General features: G+C 40.2%; 1 protein-coding gene across 4 annotated transcripts; it reads right to left on the reverse strand.

Moving 5' to 3' along the window:
* Window positions 1-591: 591 nt before the first annotated feature.
* cpeb2 (cytoplasmic polyadenylation element binding protein 2) lies at window positions 592-18,503 on the reverse strand. 4 transcript variants are annotated; one of them, XM_042005422.1, is made up of 11 exons: window positions 17,123-18,503; window positions 15,444-15,713; window positions 11,084-11,174; window positions 9,424-9,474; window positions 8,475-8,498; window positions 6,144-6,317; window positions 5,950-6,039; window positions 5,646-5,764; window positions 5,436-5,550; window positions 4,326-4,507; window positions 592-4,212 (listed from the first exon to the last, which is right to left on the reverse strand). In XM_042005422.1, the coding sequence occupies exons 1-11, from the start codon at window positions 18,059-18,061 to the stop codon at window positions 3,985-3,987; spliced, it is 2,283 nt and encodes a 760-aa protein (XP_041861356.1). In that variant the 5' UTR covers window positions 18,062-18,503; the 3' UTR covers window positions 592-3,984. The 4 variants fall into 4 exon arrangements, with proteins under 4 accessions (XP_041861356.1, XP_041861358.1, XP_041861357.1 ...); XM_042005424.1 differs by lacking the exon at window positions 9,424-9,474; XM_042005423.1 differs by lacking the exon at window positions 8,475-8,498.
* Between the last annotated feature and the right edge of the window lie 2,466 nt (window positions 18,504-20,969).

Below are 20,969 nucleotides of genomic sequence, written 5' to 3' on the forward strand. Positions count from 1 at the left end.
TCTATGACACCAAGAATTAAAGCAGTTCTTAAGGACAATAAATGTATATACAAGCTCATTATGTAGGGATATTCATCTTTTTGTATGATGTAGGAAATGTACCTTCTCTTGACTTTCTGGAAACTTGTGAACACACATGCACAACATGCTACCCAGCCCAAAACGAAGTGTCTGAACCATAAATCGACCACTAAAAGTTCTGGTTTAATGATAACTTTAATTTAAACAGTCCTCTTCATCATATTGTTCACATTTCAACGTCAGAAGATGATGATGATATCTAACACATGAAAAGTTAAGACATTTATATTTTATGTTGTGCTATACCCGCCACTGTTACCTTTCTTTAAAATAGTTTGAGATGACGGAATCACCATTACATGATGCTACTAAAATACTCCACATTCATGATATAAAATCAGTGTAACATGAACTTTCTACATGTTCTGTAAATTTCATCCTTAACCTGAATATCCATATCTGTTTGTGACTGTCTTTTTTTTTCTTTCTTTATTCTTTGTTTAGAACTCAAATGGAAGCTGGAATGAAGAACAAGAAAAAACAAATAAAAAAAAATGCATCCAAATTGTGTCCAAACAGAATGGGTCTTTATTCAGGAAGTGAAAGAAAGAAAAGATCGTAATCAACACCCCATTTAAATACAAAACCAACAAAAATAAAAATAAACATGATATTCATTTTGCATATCAAAGAACCATTCAGTAATAATTACAATCCAAACACCTCATAAACCACTTTTGTGAATCTATACACAAACTCTGATTTAGAAATTAGTCACTTTAACAATAAAATTACAAATATTTAGCTTTAGAAATAATCCAACTCAAAATAATATCTTAGCAATTAGCATTTTAAATTATATATTGTGTGTTTTCACATAAAAATACAAAATGATACAGATGACTTTTAAATATGAAAAATTATTCCAAGAATTTTGCTGCTATTAAACGAAATAAAAATGTGGGATAAAACAAGATGAAAGGAAATAGAAATATGCATGAAAAAGTCTCTCCTTTAGTTAGCAAAAACACTATCCAAAATAACTACAATCATTTACATCAGTACAAAGATATCTGGATTTAAAAATACTTGCAATGAAAAAACGGGGTTTCTTTTTTCTGACAGTAAAAAATGACACTGTGGATCAGAAATCTGCAAAATATGCAATGAAAAAAATAAATCTGCATTAAAAAGGTTTACACTGTAATTCTTACTTTTTATACAAACATTAGAAACAGTATTGCACATCACAACACAGATTCGAGGTTAGTCAGCCTTTCAAAATGTGTTATATTCAAGTTTCAGAGCATCTACGAGGAAAGGCAGCCGGGGCCTCGATGCGACGGGGGAGAATCTCAAGTGTCTTCCCAGAATGAAATAAAACCTTCATGTTTCCTTCCTTCAAATGAAACTTGTCATGTGTACCAAAAGAAGAATCAACTGTGTATCAAAAACTTCAATGATGCCACTTGCGACACGATTCTTTGTCTCTGAACAGAACTTTTTGGACATAATTAGGGGGAAATAAATCGGAATATTTGTCCTATTTAAATAGAAAAATACAATCAAAATCAAATAGTCTTTTTTTGTCTACAAAAATAGTGAAATAAATATGATTTTTACAAAAACAAGGACACATACAGAAGAAAGTAACAGTGTTTAACATAGAAAATAGAACCTCACAAAAAACAGCACGAGTCAAGTGTTACAGGTGACGATATTCAAACATCATCAGACGCCATGAGAATTAAAGCCACGAAGGGGGAGAAGAAGGGTGAGGGGGGGTGAGGAACGCAGCGGGAGCTTTACTGAGTTAGAGCCTGCGATGCGGTCCTTGCAACAGCCAAATTACATCAGAATATATTAGAAAATATCAGATTCTTGCTCTACTCACACAAAACAAAGATAACTTAAGACCACTGATTCACGCTACATCTTAAATACGTAATCCTGAAAAAATAAAAATTTAATAAATCATCTATACATTTATAAATAGGTGGCGCACACATCTGCACTAAAACCACTCCAGGTGTGAAGAAGAAGAAAGGCGGAGGGAAAAGAAATGGGGCAAGGGTTTTAGAAAAGTAGTGCATAATATATATCATCAAAAACATACGGAAGGGCCAGTGATGGGTAAGTAGTCGACACAAACAGTTTTAAATAAAAACCGGCTATAAGAAAATAAGCTTTTAGTTTCCATCCCGTTAAGGTTTTATAACAGCACACACTTTTGACGCCTTAACACTGATACTGAGGAGCACACACAGGGGAGTGGAACACTAAAAACTAGAAACAACACGAGAGCGACAAACTTGTACAGTACCGAACGGACGGCCGGGCTGCCGTCCTCACAGAAAGATTGTCCCTAAACAGTTTGTGAAGAGTCTTTCTAGAATCAAACAAACAGTATAAACAATGAGAGCTTTGTCTTTGGCTCACCAAGAGGCCAACCGTCATCTTCCTCATTGTAAGAGTGTGGTGAGGAGATGCAAAGATGCTTCATCGCTGGGTAACTGGGCTTCCATAGATGAATGGATCTGCAGCCACATAACGTTATAAAATAAGCAGTCTGCGTTATCAGATTAACCTTTGGAACAATACAAAGATACAAGGGAGGCAGGGTGAAGGCATGTTGTTAGACTCTCCTCTTTGTAATCTGTTGGTAATTAAACTAGAGCCTAAGTCTACACTAACAACAGTCACACAGCACATGGACGACACAAACACAAACCACTGAACACCACTCTGCTTTTCAACAGCTTTTTTTTGTCTTTTTTTCACCATACAAGCCACCATGTCACCAAATGATGGCATCCACTAAGTCTACGGTTGAACCAATATCACTTTTTTGTATTGATAATATGTAAACAGATCAAACAACGGAGAAACATCAATGCATGCAAGTTTACATATGACGTCATTTTAAGTATTTAGATTCATCAGATTTTTTTCCCTCTTAGGCTTCTGATCATGCTACTTACTATAAAATTTTAGGCTTGCCTAAATATATTTCAGTGGTTTGCTTTTTTTTTGTTTGTTTTTCCCACATCTATCCTGCATGCTTTTTGTTGTAGCTAAGCCTATTGTGGTAACATGCACTCTAACTCTTTCTATGGCAATGGGGGCCATAAGTGGTCAAGTGCATACTGCATTTCATTTTACATGATTTGGGTGTATAAATGGCATTAAATATACCTACACATCTATTCATATATAGCAGCAAAGCTCCTAAAGTAGCTTGTTAAGTATAAATGTTGAATACAGTTTGCGGAACCAGATTTTTGTATTTTGAGGTATCACTCTACAGGTCAGCATGAGCGCAAAAAAATAACCCGATTTTCTTTTTCTTTACCAAACTTTCTAAAAAGAAGAGCGAGCCCATAGCAACAATAAAAACAAAAAAACAAAAACGAGGTTTGTTTCGCGGCAGACAATATGTCAATTTTTACGTTTCCTATCATTTTTGCTACCTTTGGTTAATGACCTGCGGCAGGTGTTGACATTAGAGAATCAAGGTTTTCCCGGAAAAGTGTGCACTGAACGCACCGTGGTTGCTAGCAGCAGACAAACAGACAGACAGACAAGCTGCCCCCATGCAAAAACATTCCTGGATCTACTTTAAATCTCACATACAAAAATAATAATAATAATAATCATAATTATAATAAAAAAAGCTACAAAAATCAATCTCTGTTTAAATCTTCTCTTAGAAAAGATGAAAGTACCACAAAAGAGTTGTAGAGTTGTCAGAGCCTGAGATGTGAGGGGGGTTTTGGTGAAAAACTGAGGCTTGTGGTGTTTGGCTGCTACAAAAGATATATATAGCTATATATATTGTGTATATACTATATAGTGTTATGCACTTGATTATACTGATAGCTTAGGTAAGCAGGAGAGGCAAAGCTCTGTTTTCCTGTTAGCCAGGGTATCGTTTCCCTTTCCTCTGACCGTGTCGTCACATCTCTAGTTCCAGCGGAAGTGAATCTGGCGTGGGCGGTCGGCGCCCTCTTTGACCAGCGGCTTGTGGAACTCTCGTCCTGCACGGGAGTGGATGTTGGCCCAACAGAACTCGCAGTAGTACTGAAGACAGGTGACGTTAGCACAGAAAAACGGGGCAAATTTCCCTCCACAGCGTGCACCCTGGCACTCGTCACACAGCTGATCATCCAGGACGTAAGGCTTCACCTCAACCTGCAGATAATAATACATAGACTGATGTCAACCCTCAAGCCTTGATGGCTGCGTCAGATAAAAATGTTAAAAGAGAAGGGATTGTGGGAATTTTTAAGATGGTGATGTCATACCCGTTTATCAATGTCGCCATGCTGCAGCTGGACAAATCGCGCGCTGATAGCGGCGATGTAACTCTGCTGATTGGAGAAGGCCACTCGTCCCGCCCCTTTAGGGTACTTGAGTTCTGGATCTGTATCAATGCCAGCGTAGCACACTCCACCATAGAGGCGATCCATAATCATGGCCAGCTCAACTAATCAGAAAGTAAAAAAAGAGTGTTAAAGAGAAAAGGTTTGAAAGAAGGAAAAGATGTTACATAACAGGAAGTGAAGCAGAGAAGAAGCAGTCCAACTGTGGCTACAGTGTCTTAGAATGAAGTTGACCCGTTACGCCTCCACCACACCTCTGATCACCTGGTGAGTCTTCTTATAAATGCTTCACCCACTCAGCTCTATTTGTCTCTTGACTCCACCCTCCCTATCCCTGTCTTTCATTCTCCCTCATCCATCTATTATCCCCTTTACTAATCCATCAAAACTTCCATCCCTCATCCAATCCATCCTTCCTCACCCTCCCACATTCATTCATCCTTTCATCTCTCCTTCCACATCCAATGTTTTCCTTAAATCCTTCCATCCCCTTTACTATCCCATCTTTCCCTCCTTCATCCATCCTCACCAATTAATCCTTCCAATCGTCCTTCCTCATTCATGCATCCTCCCCCCTCACCCATCTGTCCTTCCCATCCCTGATCCATCTATCCTCCCTCTTCTCATCCTTCCATCCTTCTCGATCCCCCCACTCATCCATCATTCCCTTCTTCCTCAACCCCCCCACCTCCCTTCCATTCTTCCTCTTTCTCTCATCCATCCCTTCATCATCCTTTTCCCCATCTCATTTTTTTCTTGTCCCTCTTCATATTATGGTCTATGTTTTCAGGTACCAAGGAGGAGGACGGTGGTGGTGGTGGTGGTGGTGGTGGTGGGTGGGGGGTTTCATGTCTACTCTCTGCACTCAAGGTGGAGACATGAGACGCCCCCAGATTAACCAATCAGCTAACTTTTAAATGTCTCCATAACTTCACCCATAAACCTGCATTGCTGCGGAGTGATCTTTACCTGTGAATCATTTGTTTGCTATATATTTCCATCATTTCCAACAAGAAAAGTGGGTGTACTCACTTGCTCTCAGGGGACGAGGGACACCTCCCACAAAGATAGTCTTGCGAGGATCAAGGGGCTGAGATCCGTCCATCACAAAATCACTGTCACTCAAGTTCCAAGGTCTGATTTGCACCTGGTGTGAAAGTCAAATTCAAGATTAAAGAACTTCTTTTGGGATTCAGGAGAAATATTAGTGATATTATTTTTACAGTGAGCTGGGGAACTCACAGGTTTGTCTTTGATGGTGGGGCTGGAAACACACAGGTAGAGCTTCCCGTCTTCCTCCATGCAGGCCTCAATCAGAGCCTGCACTGAGGTCTCCTCCTGGAACAGCAGGAATGCATATCCTAGGACAAACAAACGTCCAGGGCTTTAACATGTGCTTCAATACACAGAAAACTAAACTTCAGATCATAACTTGTTACCTTTAAAAAAATTCAAATGACATGTTTATATTTGCAATATAGCTCCCAGTCATCTAATCTCAATGTACATCCAGCTGTGCTTAGTAGCTCAACGCTTCTGTCAGTACCTTTTGGTGGAAAGTAGGATTTGCTCTCTGCTTTGTGTGGCCAGTCCACCACAAGATGACCAAAGCGACGAAAGCTTGAGGTTATTTCATCTAAGGGAACATTAAAAAATGATGAAAGGAAAAGAAAGGCAGATGATGGAAGTGAAGCATCAAAACAATGCAATTGAGAAACACTTAATTTCAATCATTCTCACCTTCGTCTATGTCTGGAGGCAACCCTCCCACAAACACCTTACGAGAGAAGCGCTCGATGCGCTCCCCGTTTTGGTGGGGGTAACAGTTAGGGGAACCGAGGACTCCTGGGACACCCTGGTTGCCATGGCCATCGTCAAGGAGATTGTCATCAATAGGGAAGAGAGACGAGCGACCTGGTACAGTTTTTAAAAAAAAAAAAATTAAGGTGAGAATGCAGCAAACAATCTACTACAAGGAAAAGGAAATGGAAACACTACACAGGAAGAACATTCACTCAGCTTTATTATTTAGTAAAAATAAATAAATAAAAGAAACAAAAACTGGCTTTGGAAAATAAAATTCCTTTTTTTTATTTTATTTCTTTACCTTTTAGTCAGATCATGTAGAGGAAAAAGAAAGATGTAATCATGACCCCCATTCATATTTAGTACTAAGTTGCACCTCCTCTGACTCTGATAAAAGCTTTAGTTCTTTGCTTTAATTCTTTGGGTCAAGAACTTGGCTAATAAAAAACAATTATCTTTATCAATCAGGCACCAACTTTCACGTGTAGCATTCGACAGACCAAATTCATGTCATTGACCTTTTGTTTTTTTATACCAATTATCATCATTTTAACAGTGGATAAAGCTTCAGACTGTTTGCAGAGGTGACTGTCTTACTGGAGAAAAGTCTGAATGCTCTTTGCTATGTGGCAAATTGTCCTCATCCTCCTAAAAAAATCATCAACAAACCTAATAGGACCAAAAAACTGTCCAAATGACTCTGATGCCTTCTTTGATAAATCTGTATGTTTCTTCTTTTTCTCTCCATTTTGTCCTTTTTCAGCTAAAGTTGTTTTTTAAATCCAGTGTCCATTTCTCTCACATCTTTTATGCTCTGTTGATGCATTTTGCATCTTTAGGTGACCTTTGTTGCAAAAAATGTCCACATACAAAAATGTCAAAATATTATACATCACTATTTTTTCTGCTTTGGTCTTTCTTCATAAATCTCTTTAACAACTTCCAACCTGCATAAAACTACCAAACATTCAATCATTTTTAGGATTTTAACCCTTTAAATACCTGTTCGAATTTTGGAATTACTCCCCCATTAATAAAAAAAGAATTATTTTCCATTTAATAAATAGTAGGGGGATGAGTCTTTGGTGGTGAATAGCAGTAACAGTAGTATTATATCAGTTTTTCTGCGTGGACATTTTTAGCTACGAAGGTCACCGGAGGGTACTAAATTTGAGGAGGGCACAACGTTTGCGAATATTTGTTTTTAAAAATACAGATTGCAAGGTGATTCCACGATTTTTTCATCACAATGATTTTACTTTTTTTCTCTTCATGATTTGAAAAAAAAGTGGAAACAAGAAAGTGGAAATTTAAGTAATAAATAAAATAAAAAGTCAATAAGAGAAAAGTGCAACATAACTGTAATAAATGTGTTAAAAGTGCAGTTTCAGCTAAATCTTTTTAAGTACTGCTACCTCCCTCCCCTTTCTGTCCATACAGAGAACAAAGCATCATATCTATCTGTTAGCTTTAGCATTTTATTAGCTGGGTAGCTGGAGCCTATATCTGTTCCACTAGACAACTGGACAGGTTATTAGTACATGCATAGCTAGCAACCATGCACAGTCAAAACAGATGTACACTGTCATGTCTTCTGGGGTAGCGATCTTGTTTGAAAGAACTGTAACTCTCTCTGGACACATCAACCGTGGCTTTGGCATTTACTACACAGCCAGAATGAGCATCTTATGGTGTTTGGTTCATTAAACTGTTTATAGTGTGAGCAAACGAGGTTATTATCTGACATTAGTTTTCAAGGCTAACCTTGCTAGCATGCCTTAACGGTTACACTAGTGCATGGACATGAGAGTATGTGATGGGTTTGCAGGGTTTACAGAAAGAAGTTTCCTGCTGAACCAAAAGCTGCACATCAAACAATCTCAGAATGAAAAAAATGTTCCATTACATCTAGTACAGACTACAATAATCAACAACAAAGTGTTTATGTTTTGGGATTTATAGGCAGGAGGCAAAATGACCAAATCTGAAACCCTTGCCATCATGCATGTCTAGATACTAAGACATGGTATTTTTCCTGTATTTTAAATGACCATCCATAATTTATTGATTAGGTTTTCAGCTTGATGTTATTACAAAAGCCAAAAAATGTTAATTGTGTTCTACAAATTGAAAGTGGAAAGACAGTGAGGTCTCTTTCCAGACTTAGGGCTTCAGTTTGGTATTCGTTTACTGTAAGTAATAAAACAGCCACAAAAAAATAAACCACAAGAAGCCTGGAAACACACTGGAGAAAGCTGAATTTACCTCGGCGTCTCCCATAGCTCCTGGCTGCATGCAGAAAAGCACAAGAATGCATATTTCAGCTGTGCAAACAGTTATCAAAGGGTATTTGTAAAAAGAGAGCAAAACCTTCACCACATGACCTCTTGGACCCACCACTCAAGAAATGAGTCTGTGTTGATAAGCTGAAGCTGAGACGCAGAACAAGATGTTATTTTTTCTCATAATCTTTTTTTTTGTTTGTTCATTTGCAAGAGATAGTAAATGAAACTTGCCTGTATTTTTTATTTTTGTTGAGGACAAAAAAGGTTGATGATCATATTATAATAAAAATAATTAAATACTTATAAATGGAAATATGTACACCTTAACTGTCTTTTCTTTTCTGTAAAAGCATCCTGACCTGTTTCACAACCAGAAAGATAAACATTTTAAAAAACAACTACATTACTGAAAATAATCCTGGACATCCTCTAACAGGGACAGTCCATCTCATCACACACAGAGCAACACGCGTGGCCTTAGACATGAGCTAAAAACTGCCTCGGAACGGGGACAAAAATAATGATCTAACTGCAGCGTCTCTGGAGGAAACAGCAAACACCAGACAGGGTCGTTCTTTTAAAACTTTTATTTGGGAAAGCTGTCTGACCTGAATTTGTGTCCTGCTGAGACAAGATTTTAGATTTAACATTAATATGCATCCACATAATGGAAGAATATAACCGAGTACCTCTTCAGGTGCATTTAAAGCTCTAACGACTAAGCATAACAATGGCACCGATCTTGAGAGAGTGTCATGAGAGGCCATTTACAAAGGGAAAAAGTTGTGCTTAAATTAAGGAACAAAGAAAAACACACTTCACATCCTGTGGTTTTAAGTCACGAGTGTTTTGATTAAGGTTAAATAGACACAGAGGACACATCATGAGAGCTGGAGACATGGAGGGACATGGTGCTAAGAGATAATTACCATTGAGCATGAGAAGGCCGTCAGCCCCGGGGTTAGGGCATCCCACACGGCCTGACATGAGAAACACACATGTTACACACACACACACACACACACACACATATATACATATATATATATATATATAGACAGACATTCACAGAGATCCAAACACAAATATGAGACACAGAGCAGATGGGACGAACAGGGCGAGGTCAACATGGGAACGGACAGGAAAAAAAAACATAACAGCCTGAGATTGTGTTTGAAATGTTACTTAGCATCTTTACAGCTGGCACAAGGAGGAAGAAAAACTCTGTCTGTCCACAGATACATTTATGTCAGATCTTATACCAGCCTCAACAGCAGTTTCATTTCATATTGATCTTTCAGTCACAGTTGAAACATTAAGTTAACTGACTGGTTCTTCCTCTTAGGAATTTTACTGACATTTCATAGAATGGATGAGCCCGTAATGTGTAAATGGATAATAATAAAATGTGTCTATTTTGTATGTTAACTACAAACAAACAATTTCTTTGTTTAAAATGCAAAGATTGAAGCCCTGACCTTTCTTTTTTTTAATGTTTACAGCATCATTTAGTATCAGGAAGTCTAAAATGTTCAAATTCTTGTTAGTGGCTTTAAAGATTAAAGACATCCAGCAAATGCTGTCACAAAGACGATGACAAAAGAAATAAAATACATAAAAATGTTTATGCTGCAGGCTTTTAAGCTTCAGTGGCTAATTTAAAAAACATTCTTGCACTATTATGTTGTAAAATTTAGCTTCATATTCGTCAGCTACACTATAAATGGCCCTTGCAAACCCCATTTCACTCTCATCTCCCCTCTTGGCTGTCATATACAGCGTGTGAAAGTGTAATTGCATCTAAAATTAGTCTAGCTGTCCCTCTCTTTGCTCTGCACCCCCCCCAGGAAACCCGTCCAAAGAAGAGCTGAGGTTGAATGATCAGAAAATAGCACAAGAATGTTGGTGCTTGTTGCTGGACACACATGCAAACCAGCAATAGCTTGAGGCATGTCTGGTTTCACCTGTGATGTTCTTTCTCTGTAATATTGTAAAGTGAGAGTGTATCTGGCTCGCGAGGCTGTAAATGAGCTACGAGCGGCCGTCAGTAGGAGAGGAGAGGAAGAGCGGTGCAGTCATTTGACACTGTGTCTCTGATGTTCAGCAGCTGAGCACAGGAGGCCAGGACAGTGTCACTCTGCAGCACACTCGCTGCTTCCCACTGCCAAACTGTCTGGAATAATTCAAAGGATAATCAGGATATTACGATATCTTTATTAAATTCCAAAAATCTGATGTGACATGTGATGTGGATTATCTAAAAGCTAAGAGTAATTAGACACTCAAAGAAAAACACAATACTTCCTCTCGTGCCTGCTCTCCATTTCTTAGCCAGCTCTGTGTGCTGCCCAGGTTAAGCAGCAACAGGATCAGAGCTTTAAGGTCATGTAAATGTGCAGCTGGTGGCACAAGTATTAAGCTCTCAGCAGGGAGAAAATAAGCTTGTGTGCAGAAAAACAACACGGCTCTGGGAGCAATGGGCTTGTCACTTCCCTGCAAATGAATCACTCTGCACAGTGTTGGTACTGCCTCCCCGAACACGATCGCCTCCCTCTGACCTCGTATACTGAAAGGGAAAGGCCATCTTACCTTTCATAGGATCCTGCTCAGCTCGCATGATGTCAATCAGAGAGCTCTCCAGGGAGTGCATGTTCAGACTGTCGTACATTCTGGAGCGTTCCTGAAAAACACGTGTGAGGTTTTATATCAAGAGCCTGACTTAACCAATGTGCATCGTGATGCCGTAATGCATGATTAAATCTGCACACTTCTTGCACACTTTTGCAATTTTGCTCATGATGAATAAAGCCTCTGGGGCAAAGCTATTTGTCCTAACATGAAAGTGATTTAAATGTGCAAGTAACTCACATTCAGATTAACATTCTTTCCATATTTACCCGGTTTAGAAGTTTAAAGGTAAGCTGACAAGGGGCCCATGCAATGGATTCCCCGTGATAGTTGAACAGGCTCCCAGAGGCAGACAAAAAGTAAGGAAACCAGTACCGACATTACTGGGATGCAGGTTATAATTTCATGAATACACCAGCAGGCTAGTGTAAGATGTAAGATTCGTGTGAATAATATGCTGATTTACAGCAAATGTGGCTGAAATTGTCGTAATCTATGTCCAGGAAGGCTTCCTGTATTCAGACCACTTCTGGCCCAAAAAATATTTGCCGTAATCTGTGTCCAGGCCAACCACTAACATCTGGACCACATGTGGCCCACAGGAGACTTGCCATAATCCAAGCCAGGCTGGCAACTGACATGTGGTCCACTTCTGGCCCACACAACACCTGGCAGTGCCATAACTGAGTCGTATGTGCCAAAAGTAGTCTGAATTCAGCCCAAACATGTCTGCTGTCTGGGATGTCTATAATATTCCCACCAGCTTCAGAATTAAGCTTTCAAATATTCCTTATGACTGCTTCAGGGAAAGTACTCTGGATTTTTGTGTCCACACAATTTGGACATTTTTTAAGCTCCTTCCTTAAAGACGACACTCTCTAGGCTAAAGGAAGTATCAGTGACTTTGGCCGCGCCTGCTCTTCTATTAAGCAGAGATAAGGTGTCCCTTTTCTTTAATAGATCAAGGAATAGTGAATAGCCATCATATGATCAAATCAGAAAAAATTCATTGCATAAGGTATTTATAGACTTGAAAAAAGCATTTGACACAATTGATCACAATAAATTACTAGAAAAACTGGAACGTTATGATGTTAGAGGGGTCGTGTTGGACATAAGTCCTGTGTTTGGACATAACCTGTGGTGTCCCACAGGGGTCAGTGTTAGGACCCAAATTATTTATTTTGTACATAAACAATACCTGTAAAGTGTCAGGTATATAAAAAATTATTCTTTTTGCTGATGATACAAACATGTTTTGCACTGGGGTCAAATTTTTGGATGATGTCACATCTGAGTTTAAAAAAATAAAAGTTTGGTTTGACATAAATAAACTATCCTTAAACTTGAGCAGAACTAAATTCATGATATTTGGGAATTATAATAGAAACATTGATGTAAAGATTCAAATTGATGGTTTGCCAACTGAAAAAGTTAAGGAAATTAAATTTCTCGAGGTGAATGAAAACCACACATCCAACATTTGAAATAAAAACTTTCAAGAAGCATTTAAATCCTCAATAAAGCAATCATGTTCTGGATCATAAATCCCTCCACATTAATGCACATTCATTTTTACCATATTTAAGTTACTGTTCAGAGGTTAGAGGCAACACATACATAACATCCCTGCATCCATTAATCATGCAACAAACGAGATCAATGTGCATTATACGTAAGATTGAGCAACGCACCAACTCACTTTTCCTACAGTCAAGATGACTTCAACTCACAGCCTTGGTTAAATTTCACACAGTGCAAATAATGTTTGGGGCAAGAAATAACAAGTTAGAAGACAATATTCTGAAAATGTTTAAAGATAGAGAGGTGGGTTATCATTTAAGGGGCAATCTAAACTTAAAAACAATGATTGCACGTAAAACAAAGAGAACTTTTTGTGAGTCAATATGTGGTGTTTGGCTATGAAATACTTTAAATGACAAACTGAAGCAATGGAGAAATAAAAAAAAACTGTTGGAATTAAAGTATAAAAAACTGCTATTTGATCAATAAAGATGTGAGGACAGGACTTGACTATTATCCAGGATATACAGGATTTACAATTATTATTATTTCTTTTGTTACAATATTATGTTTTTTACTTTATTTTTACTTAATAATGCAAATTAATCAGTTTTCTTAACATTACTGTTATTTTGTTTGGTATTTTGATCATAGAAGAGATGTCAAGAGAAACTGACTGACCCATCATTAAAATGGAGAGGTGGTGGGATTTCGTGAGTGTATACTTCTATCTACTCCTTCTAGAAATTGAAGCACAGCGGGCTGATGAAACACCTTGAGGGCTTGACTTTTTGTGTTCATTTATTTTTGTGTCTTATTTTGTGTTTTGTCGAAGTGTCCAAAATAAAACACTTCATTCAATCAATCTACACAGGATTTTAGAAGTTTTTTTTTGTTTTAGGTTATTTATTCAGTCTGTTATATTCTCTATTTATTTTTGTTATTGTTATTAATTTTATATATTTTTGATCATATACTGTCAACGCTGGGCGCCTTACATCTGCCTCTACAAACCAGAGGGATGGGGTCAAGGAGAGAAATGTGGGACTGGACCTAAGACTGGTTAAAACATAAATGCAGAACCTACACTGTCATAAATGTAGAAATATAAAAATAAACAAGTGAAGATTAGTTAAATATCTCTTAACTATTTAGTCATCCGCACAGACGTCTGTGCCTTTCACTCCAGGTAAACACATCATCAGCATTATCAGCAGAGACAGTCCACACTGTGATGCGTTCACACAGGATGTAGCACAAAACCGGCATTTGTCTCAATCTGATTTACTTTCCGGTAAAGTGACCAAACTGATTGTTTTAAACAATAGAGTTAAGATAATCCTGAGTAGCTTTCATGACAGCTTGAAGTCTCACAAATGATTTGTATTCAGAAGCTCTTACCTGGTAATTAAATTATAAATGGGAACTATCCGGTAGATACCCTTTTTTACTTTTAAAATCTCTTTCAGGATGATGGCTTTGTTGACCATTGTTCAGAAATATTAAGGCGTAACATGCTCCCTGAGTGCTTTAGTCACTCCCTCCTGTTGTCTGCAGCTCACCCCTGTGTTGTGTCAAAAACGTGACACAGCAGAGATACAGTCTGTCACTGGCTGCCAAACATTAAACAGAAAGGAAGGAAGGAAAAGACTTGGAATCTGAAAAATTCTTGCTCCGACACTGTTTATGGAAATTAACAATCCACGGAGTCAGGCCTGTTTCCTGGAATAGGAAGCGTTGTGCTTCTTGGCACTAATACCACCAATAATTTGAGCTCACAGCAACATTCATACAATTTGGTACAATTATTTAAGCGATATTGTGAGTAAAATTTCAATGAGTCATGGACAGGGTGTTGTTATTCTGGATTTATGGGAAACCACAACAGACTGAGTTTGAAGTTAAATTGGTTTTTACACAGAATTAATGATGATTTAAAAAAACTGGTAAATTATATACAGTGGAATTACGCCCTAACATCAAGGTTTGTATTATTTAGCACTTAAATAAACAATCAGTGAATAATACACTTAAAAGCAGTTGTAGCTTCTTAAAGCCTGGAGCTGAATGTTTTCAGAGGAGATGGAGCTTCCTGAAGCTTAAAGCTGTAACACAGATGAGAAACTTTTCAAGAAGTGACGCTACAGCCATAACCCCAGACAATAACATGAAAAACATGTCCAGACATTTTCCAGAGTTCCCCTCTCTCACAGCAAAGGAGAGAGCCTGTGTCGGGTGTTTTACTGGTACTGGAAATAATTCCCGGTCAAAGCAAAGCTTGGTGGTGGAGAAGAGGGTGAAAGAGACAAGACCGATGATACTCAGGTGTCTGGGCTAGTCATTTGGGAAATTGGGAAAACATTATACAGATTTTGTGTTAAGAAACTGGCAGGATTTAGTTAATTTTATTTCCAGTCAGACTGATTCAAGCATTTGCATTTTCACATGATGTTCCTCTTGAAAACGTCTAATAAAGATCAGCAGTGCAGTGCATGTGTGAAAACAGCTTACATGCAGCGTAGGCTCATGAATCTAAGACAAGAATCCAGATGCATCATATAAAACAAACAAAATACTGTTATTTGTTTGCTTCTATAAGTTAGGAAGTTAATTACATACATGGAATTTCTAATGATGAAATTCTTGCATTCTGTTTGCATGAAATAGCCACTAGAAGGCTCTATGTTTTGTTGATACATACGTGATATGTATGACAAGCAATACAATAATTTGATCTTTAGTAGCATTCACCAACAAGATGTTAGTTTCCTGAAGCTTAAACGAAAACTCCACAAACCTGGAGAGGCAGCAAGGTGTTGCTGTTGCTGTCTGTGCGGAACATGTTCTCTTCTATCCAGGACTTAGGCCCCAGCGATCCTCCAGCGCGTGGGAACTTGGGTGGAGCGATGACATTGCTCGAGAATGGTTTCTTTAGTGGCGAGATGTGGCTGACAGAACCAGGTACACCCATGCCGTTCCCTCTGCGGTGGTCTCGGCCCCAAAACATCCCACCGGAGCCCCAGCCGTTCCCCTGGTGACTGCCCCATGGAGATGGCTTCACCATGGGCTACATGAGAGAGGGACAGGTGAGGTTAGAAGGGCAAATGTACCATTTTTTCCACTCACACATATATGTAAATGTATATTACTTCCATTTAATCCTATCCTGTAATTCTACCCCCGCCTCTCTCCTACATCCATCAGCCACTGCCTAACTTGATCTGCTCCTGTAACGGGTGGGTAGATAAGAAGATTTAAGGCTTTAAGACTAATACTAAGTATCCCGTGCCCTGCGACACTACCACTGTAACTTACACACTCTCCCTCCACCTGGACTTTGTGTCCTCTTCTTAAGCATCATACATTGAATCTCGTCAAGCTTAATCTCATGTGGAAATCATCGACTGTCTGCCTCTTGTATGCTCAACTCATAATATTTAATACTTTTAAAAGCAGCTGTTTCACTCATGCACAAAAGACCAGATGCAGAAAATCCACTGAACACTAAAAATAGAAAGAAAATAATATTTTGTACACATTTTTTTCCCATTTGATTTAATTTTGACCACATGATTGTGGAGACAATCGCGTGACTGTGTTGTTTGTGGTGGCTGAATGCCAACATATTTACATTGGAGTCAAAGGAAGGGGTTAAAGGTTGGTGAAACAGCACTGCAGATGCACTCCAGGCACACCCAGACACATGCATGGCACCACCCCCCCACCCACACACACACAAACACAGTGTGCAAATCACATGAGAAACCTGAAGCTACGTGGCTACCAGCTCATAAGCTCCTGCATAACCAGAACATTCATGTAAGCTTCTGCTGTTCCTCAGGATTCCCCGAAACTGTCTGCCATAACGCCGCCAACATACTGGATGCTTTCATTTCACCCAAATAAGCACCCCATTTAGGACACAGAACCCTGCAAGCCTTTGTATTCCCACTGAGTGAACCACAAGACAGGGATGGTCTGGTGCCATGTGACTCCATCCCACTGCCAGCTTCCAGGAGAGAACAACAGTTAGATTCAGTGATGCTCCCTTGTTATCTGTGTGCAGCCCTCCCTCCCTTTGCCTCGGAGTAGTGAATTGAGCCCTTGCATAATGCATTATGCGTTTTTTTTTTTTCATGATGCATTATGAAAAGAACTGTTTATCCTTCAAAGACTGTGGATTTAAATTGTACATGTTTGCACCCAATCACACACACACACATAAACACGCGTTTTTAGGCTTTAACTTTGCTGTGCCACAAGGGGCTCTACAATTTAAAGATATGCAAGTGTTTTCTCTTCAGTTAAAATGTATAGGGGTTTCATTTTGATTCAAATAAGAAGGAAATAACTGATTTGTGGAGGGTTTTGGTATCTACTTTTGGTCAGTGAATGTTTAACATGGAGATTCACTTGGTGGGGGATTTGTCCTCACAATGTGTCACCTTCATATTGATGTGTACTCTAGCAGCTCACCTGGTGTTGGTTGTAATTGTTCCTCTGCTGCAGGAAGGCGCCCTGCTGGGGATGCATCTGGGGACTGACCGGAGACCTGCGACTCTGCGGCTGCTGAGGGACGTTTATCTGAGGCGAGAAGGGACCGCTGAAGCCCTGCACGTTAATCCCGGCGCAAGGATTAGTTGACACTGGCGAAAAACTCTGGAAGAAGGCCGGGTTGATGGAGGAAGGAATACCTGGGTAGAAGCTGTTCTCAGAATCCGTGTTGGGCATCTGGTTAATGGCGTTCGCGTGGATGGGATTGATGGAGTTGGGTGCGGGTGGGGGCGAGGAGCTGGTCTGGACTGACCAGGGGGTGCCGAACCCGGGGATAGAAGGCGAAGACGACCCCCCGCTGGCGTTCTGTATCTCCTGGGTGGGGAGGTTCGGGAAAGCGGCGCCGAGACCTCCGGACAACATGCTGCCGGTGCTGCTGCTGCCATTGCCGTTATTTAAATGGTGAGCGATGGGAGAGTCCATTTGGATCTTGTTTAGATTTACGGAAGAGGGCGATGGCGACGCGGCATCGGCTTCAGCCTCTTCCACAGGAGAGCCGCGGGGGACAGCGGTGCTAGTGTCGGGTATGGAGAAGGGCTGCCTCTGCGGCAGGTGACTGAAATGTCCCTGGGGTGGGGGCGACTCTTCTGGGATAAACTCAGTGTGCTGACTTAACTGCTGATGTCTTTTTCGGCTGTGCTGAAGGTCACAGATGGACTGCGTCGGGCAAAAATGTTCTCGATCGAAATCAGGGAAAGCTGTCTTCTGGTTTAGATGGCTGTAATCCGACGTGAACGAGCTCAGCAGGTTGTCAGTTTGGTTCGGTTGCGTTGCAGATTTGCTGCCCGTGCAGCTGCGGTCCTCTTCCTCGGTCGACTGGGGTAACTGCGTGGTTGTCACCCCCACAGGCTCATCCTGCATGTTGTGCTGATGCGCAGCAGCTGACGGGGAAAGCGGGGACGAGGCGACGCTTCTGAAGGGCGAACCGGGGAATAAACTGCTCGCTGGAAAACCGGCAGGAAGAGGCGTAGTATCCGTACGCCGATTAAAAACACGAAAATTCGCCTTTAAATGAATAAAATATGCGTATGAAAATTTTATTTACCCCAGTTTTTATGTGGTCTTTCCAGAAAGAAAATGTCTGTGAATAGGCTGAAGGCTAAAGCATAGCGAGGAGGGGGTCTGGCCTAATAAAAATACTCGCCTCGTTCGTGTCGTAAGCTTTGTTTTTCTCGGTGATATTATCATTTATCTAAAAACCGAGATATTTCGGCCTTGAACATTAGCCTAGCCTGTGCGGTCCATTCCCTTCCGACCGTGATACCCCCTCCTCTGGTAACCGGCTGTGCTGCTGCGGCAGAGGATTAAAGATCCTCGACCAAAACTACGTCACGGCCGCATCACGCCTCTGTGCGCCCGCCTCTAGCCTCGAGCCTGAGCCGCAAAGAGGACCGCATTGTTTACGTCACTTTTTCATTATTCATAAAGTGCAGCAGGCCTACACCCTTACTACACCCAGGAAAGTAACCCATGGTAGAGAGTAGGCATTTTACAGCGATAAGACTTTATTAATATTGTTCTATTAGCATAAAACGTAGCTAACTAGGCTGTTCTGTAGAATGAGTCTGCTTTATTATTATTATTATTATTATTATTATTATTATTATTATTATTTATTACCAGTACATGAATGTCTTTAACCCTTATTCTTCCGGAGACTTTTTTTTTTTAATTTACCAAAGAATAATCAACTATCTGCATCGCCAGCCACATGAATGAAACTCCCAACTTTCCTTGTCACAAGAGAATAATTGTGACACGTCTCCTCTTTGCTTATCACCATAAGTTTCAACATCAGCAGACTACATTCAGTCCAGTTTTTCAGTTTTTGCGTATCAGTATTCACTCCACAACCATTGTGCGTGCGTCTGCGTCCGGCGTCACTTTACGCACGGACGCCAACAGCTAAATATAGTTTTCTATGTCAGCGACGTGTCAGGGGAGATGAATTTCCATCGCCTGTTCTGTACTCAAAGCTGACAGGCACCCCTACCATATGATCTACCTCTTAAATGGCCACCAGAGCAGCAGCAGGAGCACTATATGACTACAAGCAATTTCTATTTTTGTGTAGATGGAAGATTGAGATTGTTTTATGTTCTATATTATCTGACTGAGAGGATTAAAGAAGACAGCTATAGCGGGTTTTAGGCTGACTCTCCTCAGAGTAAATGAATTGTGGATGCCTCATAAATTTTAGAATAAAAACTAATTTTGTGTTCAGTTTGGACTTTTTTAAAGGCATACTTTTATGGTGCTTATTTGGTGCCTGTTTTGTGTTCCTTATGTAAAGTAACAACAGACAAGGGTTTTTTCTCTTTGTATGACTGAAGCTAAATCACTGATGTATCTGTCTGTTAGAGTGAGAAGGAAAGAAATCAGACCAGCAAAGCAATGTCCGTAATCAATCTGCCATCTGGTCCCTGCTAATGATGATGACTTATAACCACTAACTCCTATCAACATACAGCCCTGCATTGTCATCTATACAATACCTTTTTTTAAAAATAAAAATTACTTGATCACAAAAACACCAGCTTTTATAATCATAAGCTCACATAAACTCAGGAAATATTTTTAGAAAACAAATTCCACAAAGCCGATTGTTATGACTGCTAAGAGTCTGCCAAGGGTGTACACAGGAAGGTCCTGAATCACTTTCATTACCGTTACCATCTCAGTATTGTTATTCATGGGTGTCGCGTATGAGTTTTGGTGATTACATTCCCACAGGATGAAAACATTTAACTCTCAGATGATAGCATTGGACTCCAGTCACTGATGTCCTATTTTTCTTCCTCCTCCTTTCTTACTCCATCTTGAGCTGTTTTGAGCAGTAAGAAAACACCCCCATTGCAAGGACCCAGATGGGACAGTTCTACCAGTTAGAAAGGAGGAGGAGGGGGGCAGGTGTAGTGGCTGTGGTTGGTGGCGAGCACCAGTGATTAGCCAGGCCCCAGTAAGTGCTGCAGGGAGTTCAATGGGGGCAGGCTACCAGCTGCTGGTGTCTGATGATGATGAGCTAAGGATGGGGTGAGGGGTGGTGGTCCGCTTGGGTGGCGTTAAGTGAAGGAAAAGGGGGGTGGGGCTCATACTTTGATTCCAGCTGCCCTGCAGAATTTGGCACATAAATCCAAGAGTCCTGAATATTTGCCTTCACGTCCGTTACCATCTTTATGTAAACACCCGGGTTTCAGTTAGAAGCAAATGAACATGACAGCAAATATATCACAAGTGCATGCTTGCTGTTTCTAACCGTGCAAGGAGCTGCATCGCACTGACTGACTGAAATAAAGCAGCCCCATTCGTTTTAATCAGGTTATGCTGCTCTTCTTAGTTATCAGGAAACACCTGGCCTTTCAAGGAATATCAAATTTCACCATGTTGGTAAAGCCAGATCTATTTATGTCTCTGTCAGAGTGCATGGCTGCCACACTACAAGCTAGAGTCGTCATAGCAACAGGTAATCTGCATTTTTCTTTTGTTTGCTTGATTAGTCTGTTTGACTCAGGACTCTCGCTCTGTATGTCCTGAAGGGTTGGGCTGATGGCATTGATCAGTTGTTTGACAGACCTATCCATCAGCGGTGATGACTCTGTTCTGGGATTGACAGGGTGTGTTCCATCTCTTATAATCCAATTTCAGCGAGCGGGAGGTGCACCCACCCTGCATGCTGCTCAGGTTGCAGAGATGTCAGAGGAATGAGGTGCTATTGACCTACTTTCTCAAAGGGGACCCCAAAACATTTAAAGAGTGATGAAATCAGTTC

The sequence above is a fragment of the Melanotaenia boesemani genome, chromosome 14 (genome assembly GCF_017639745.1).
Source record: "Melanotaenia boesemani isolate fMelBoe1 chromosome 14, fMelBoe1.pri, whole genome shotgun sequence".
Taxonomy (NCBI): domain Eukaryota; kingdom Metazoa; phylum Chordata; class Actinopteri; order Atheriniformes; family Melanotaeniidae; genus Melanotaenia; species Melanotaenia boesemani.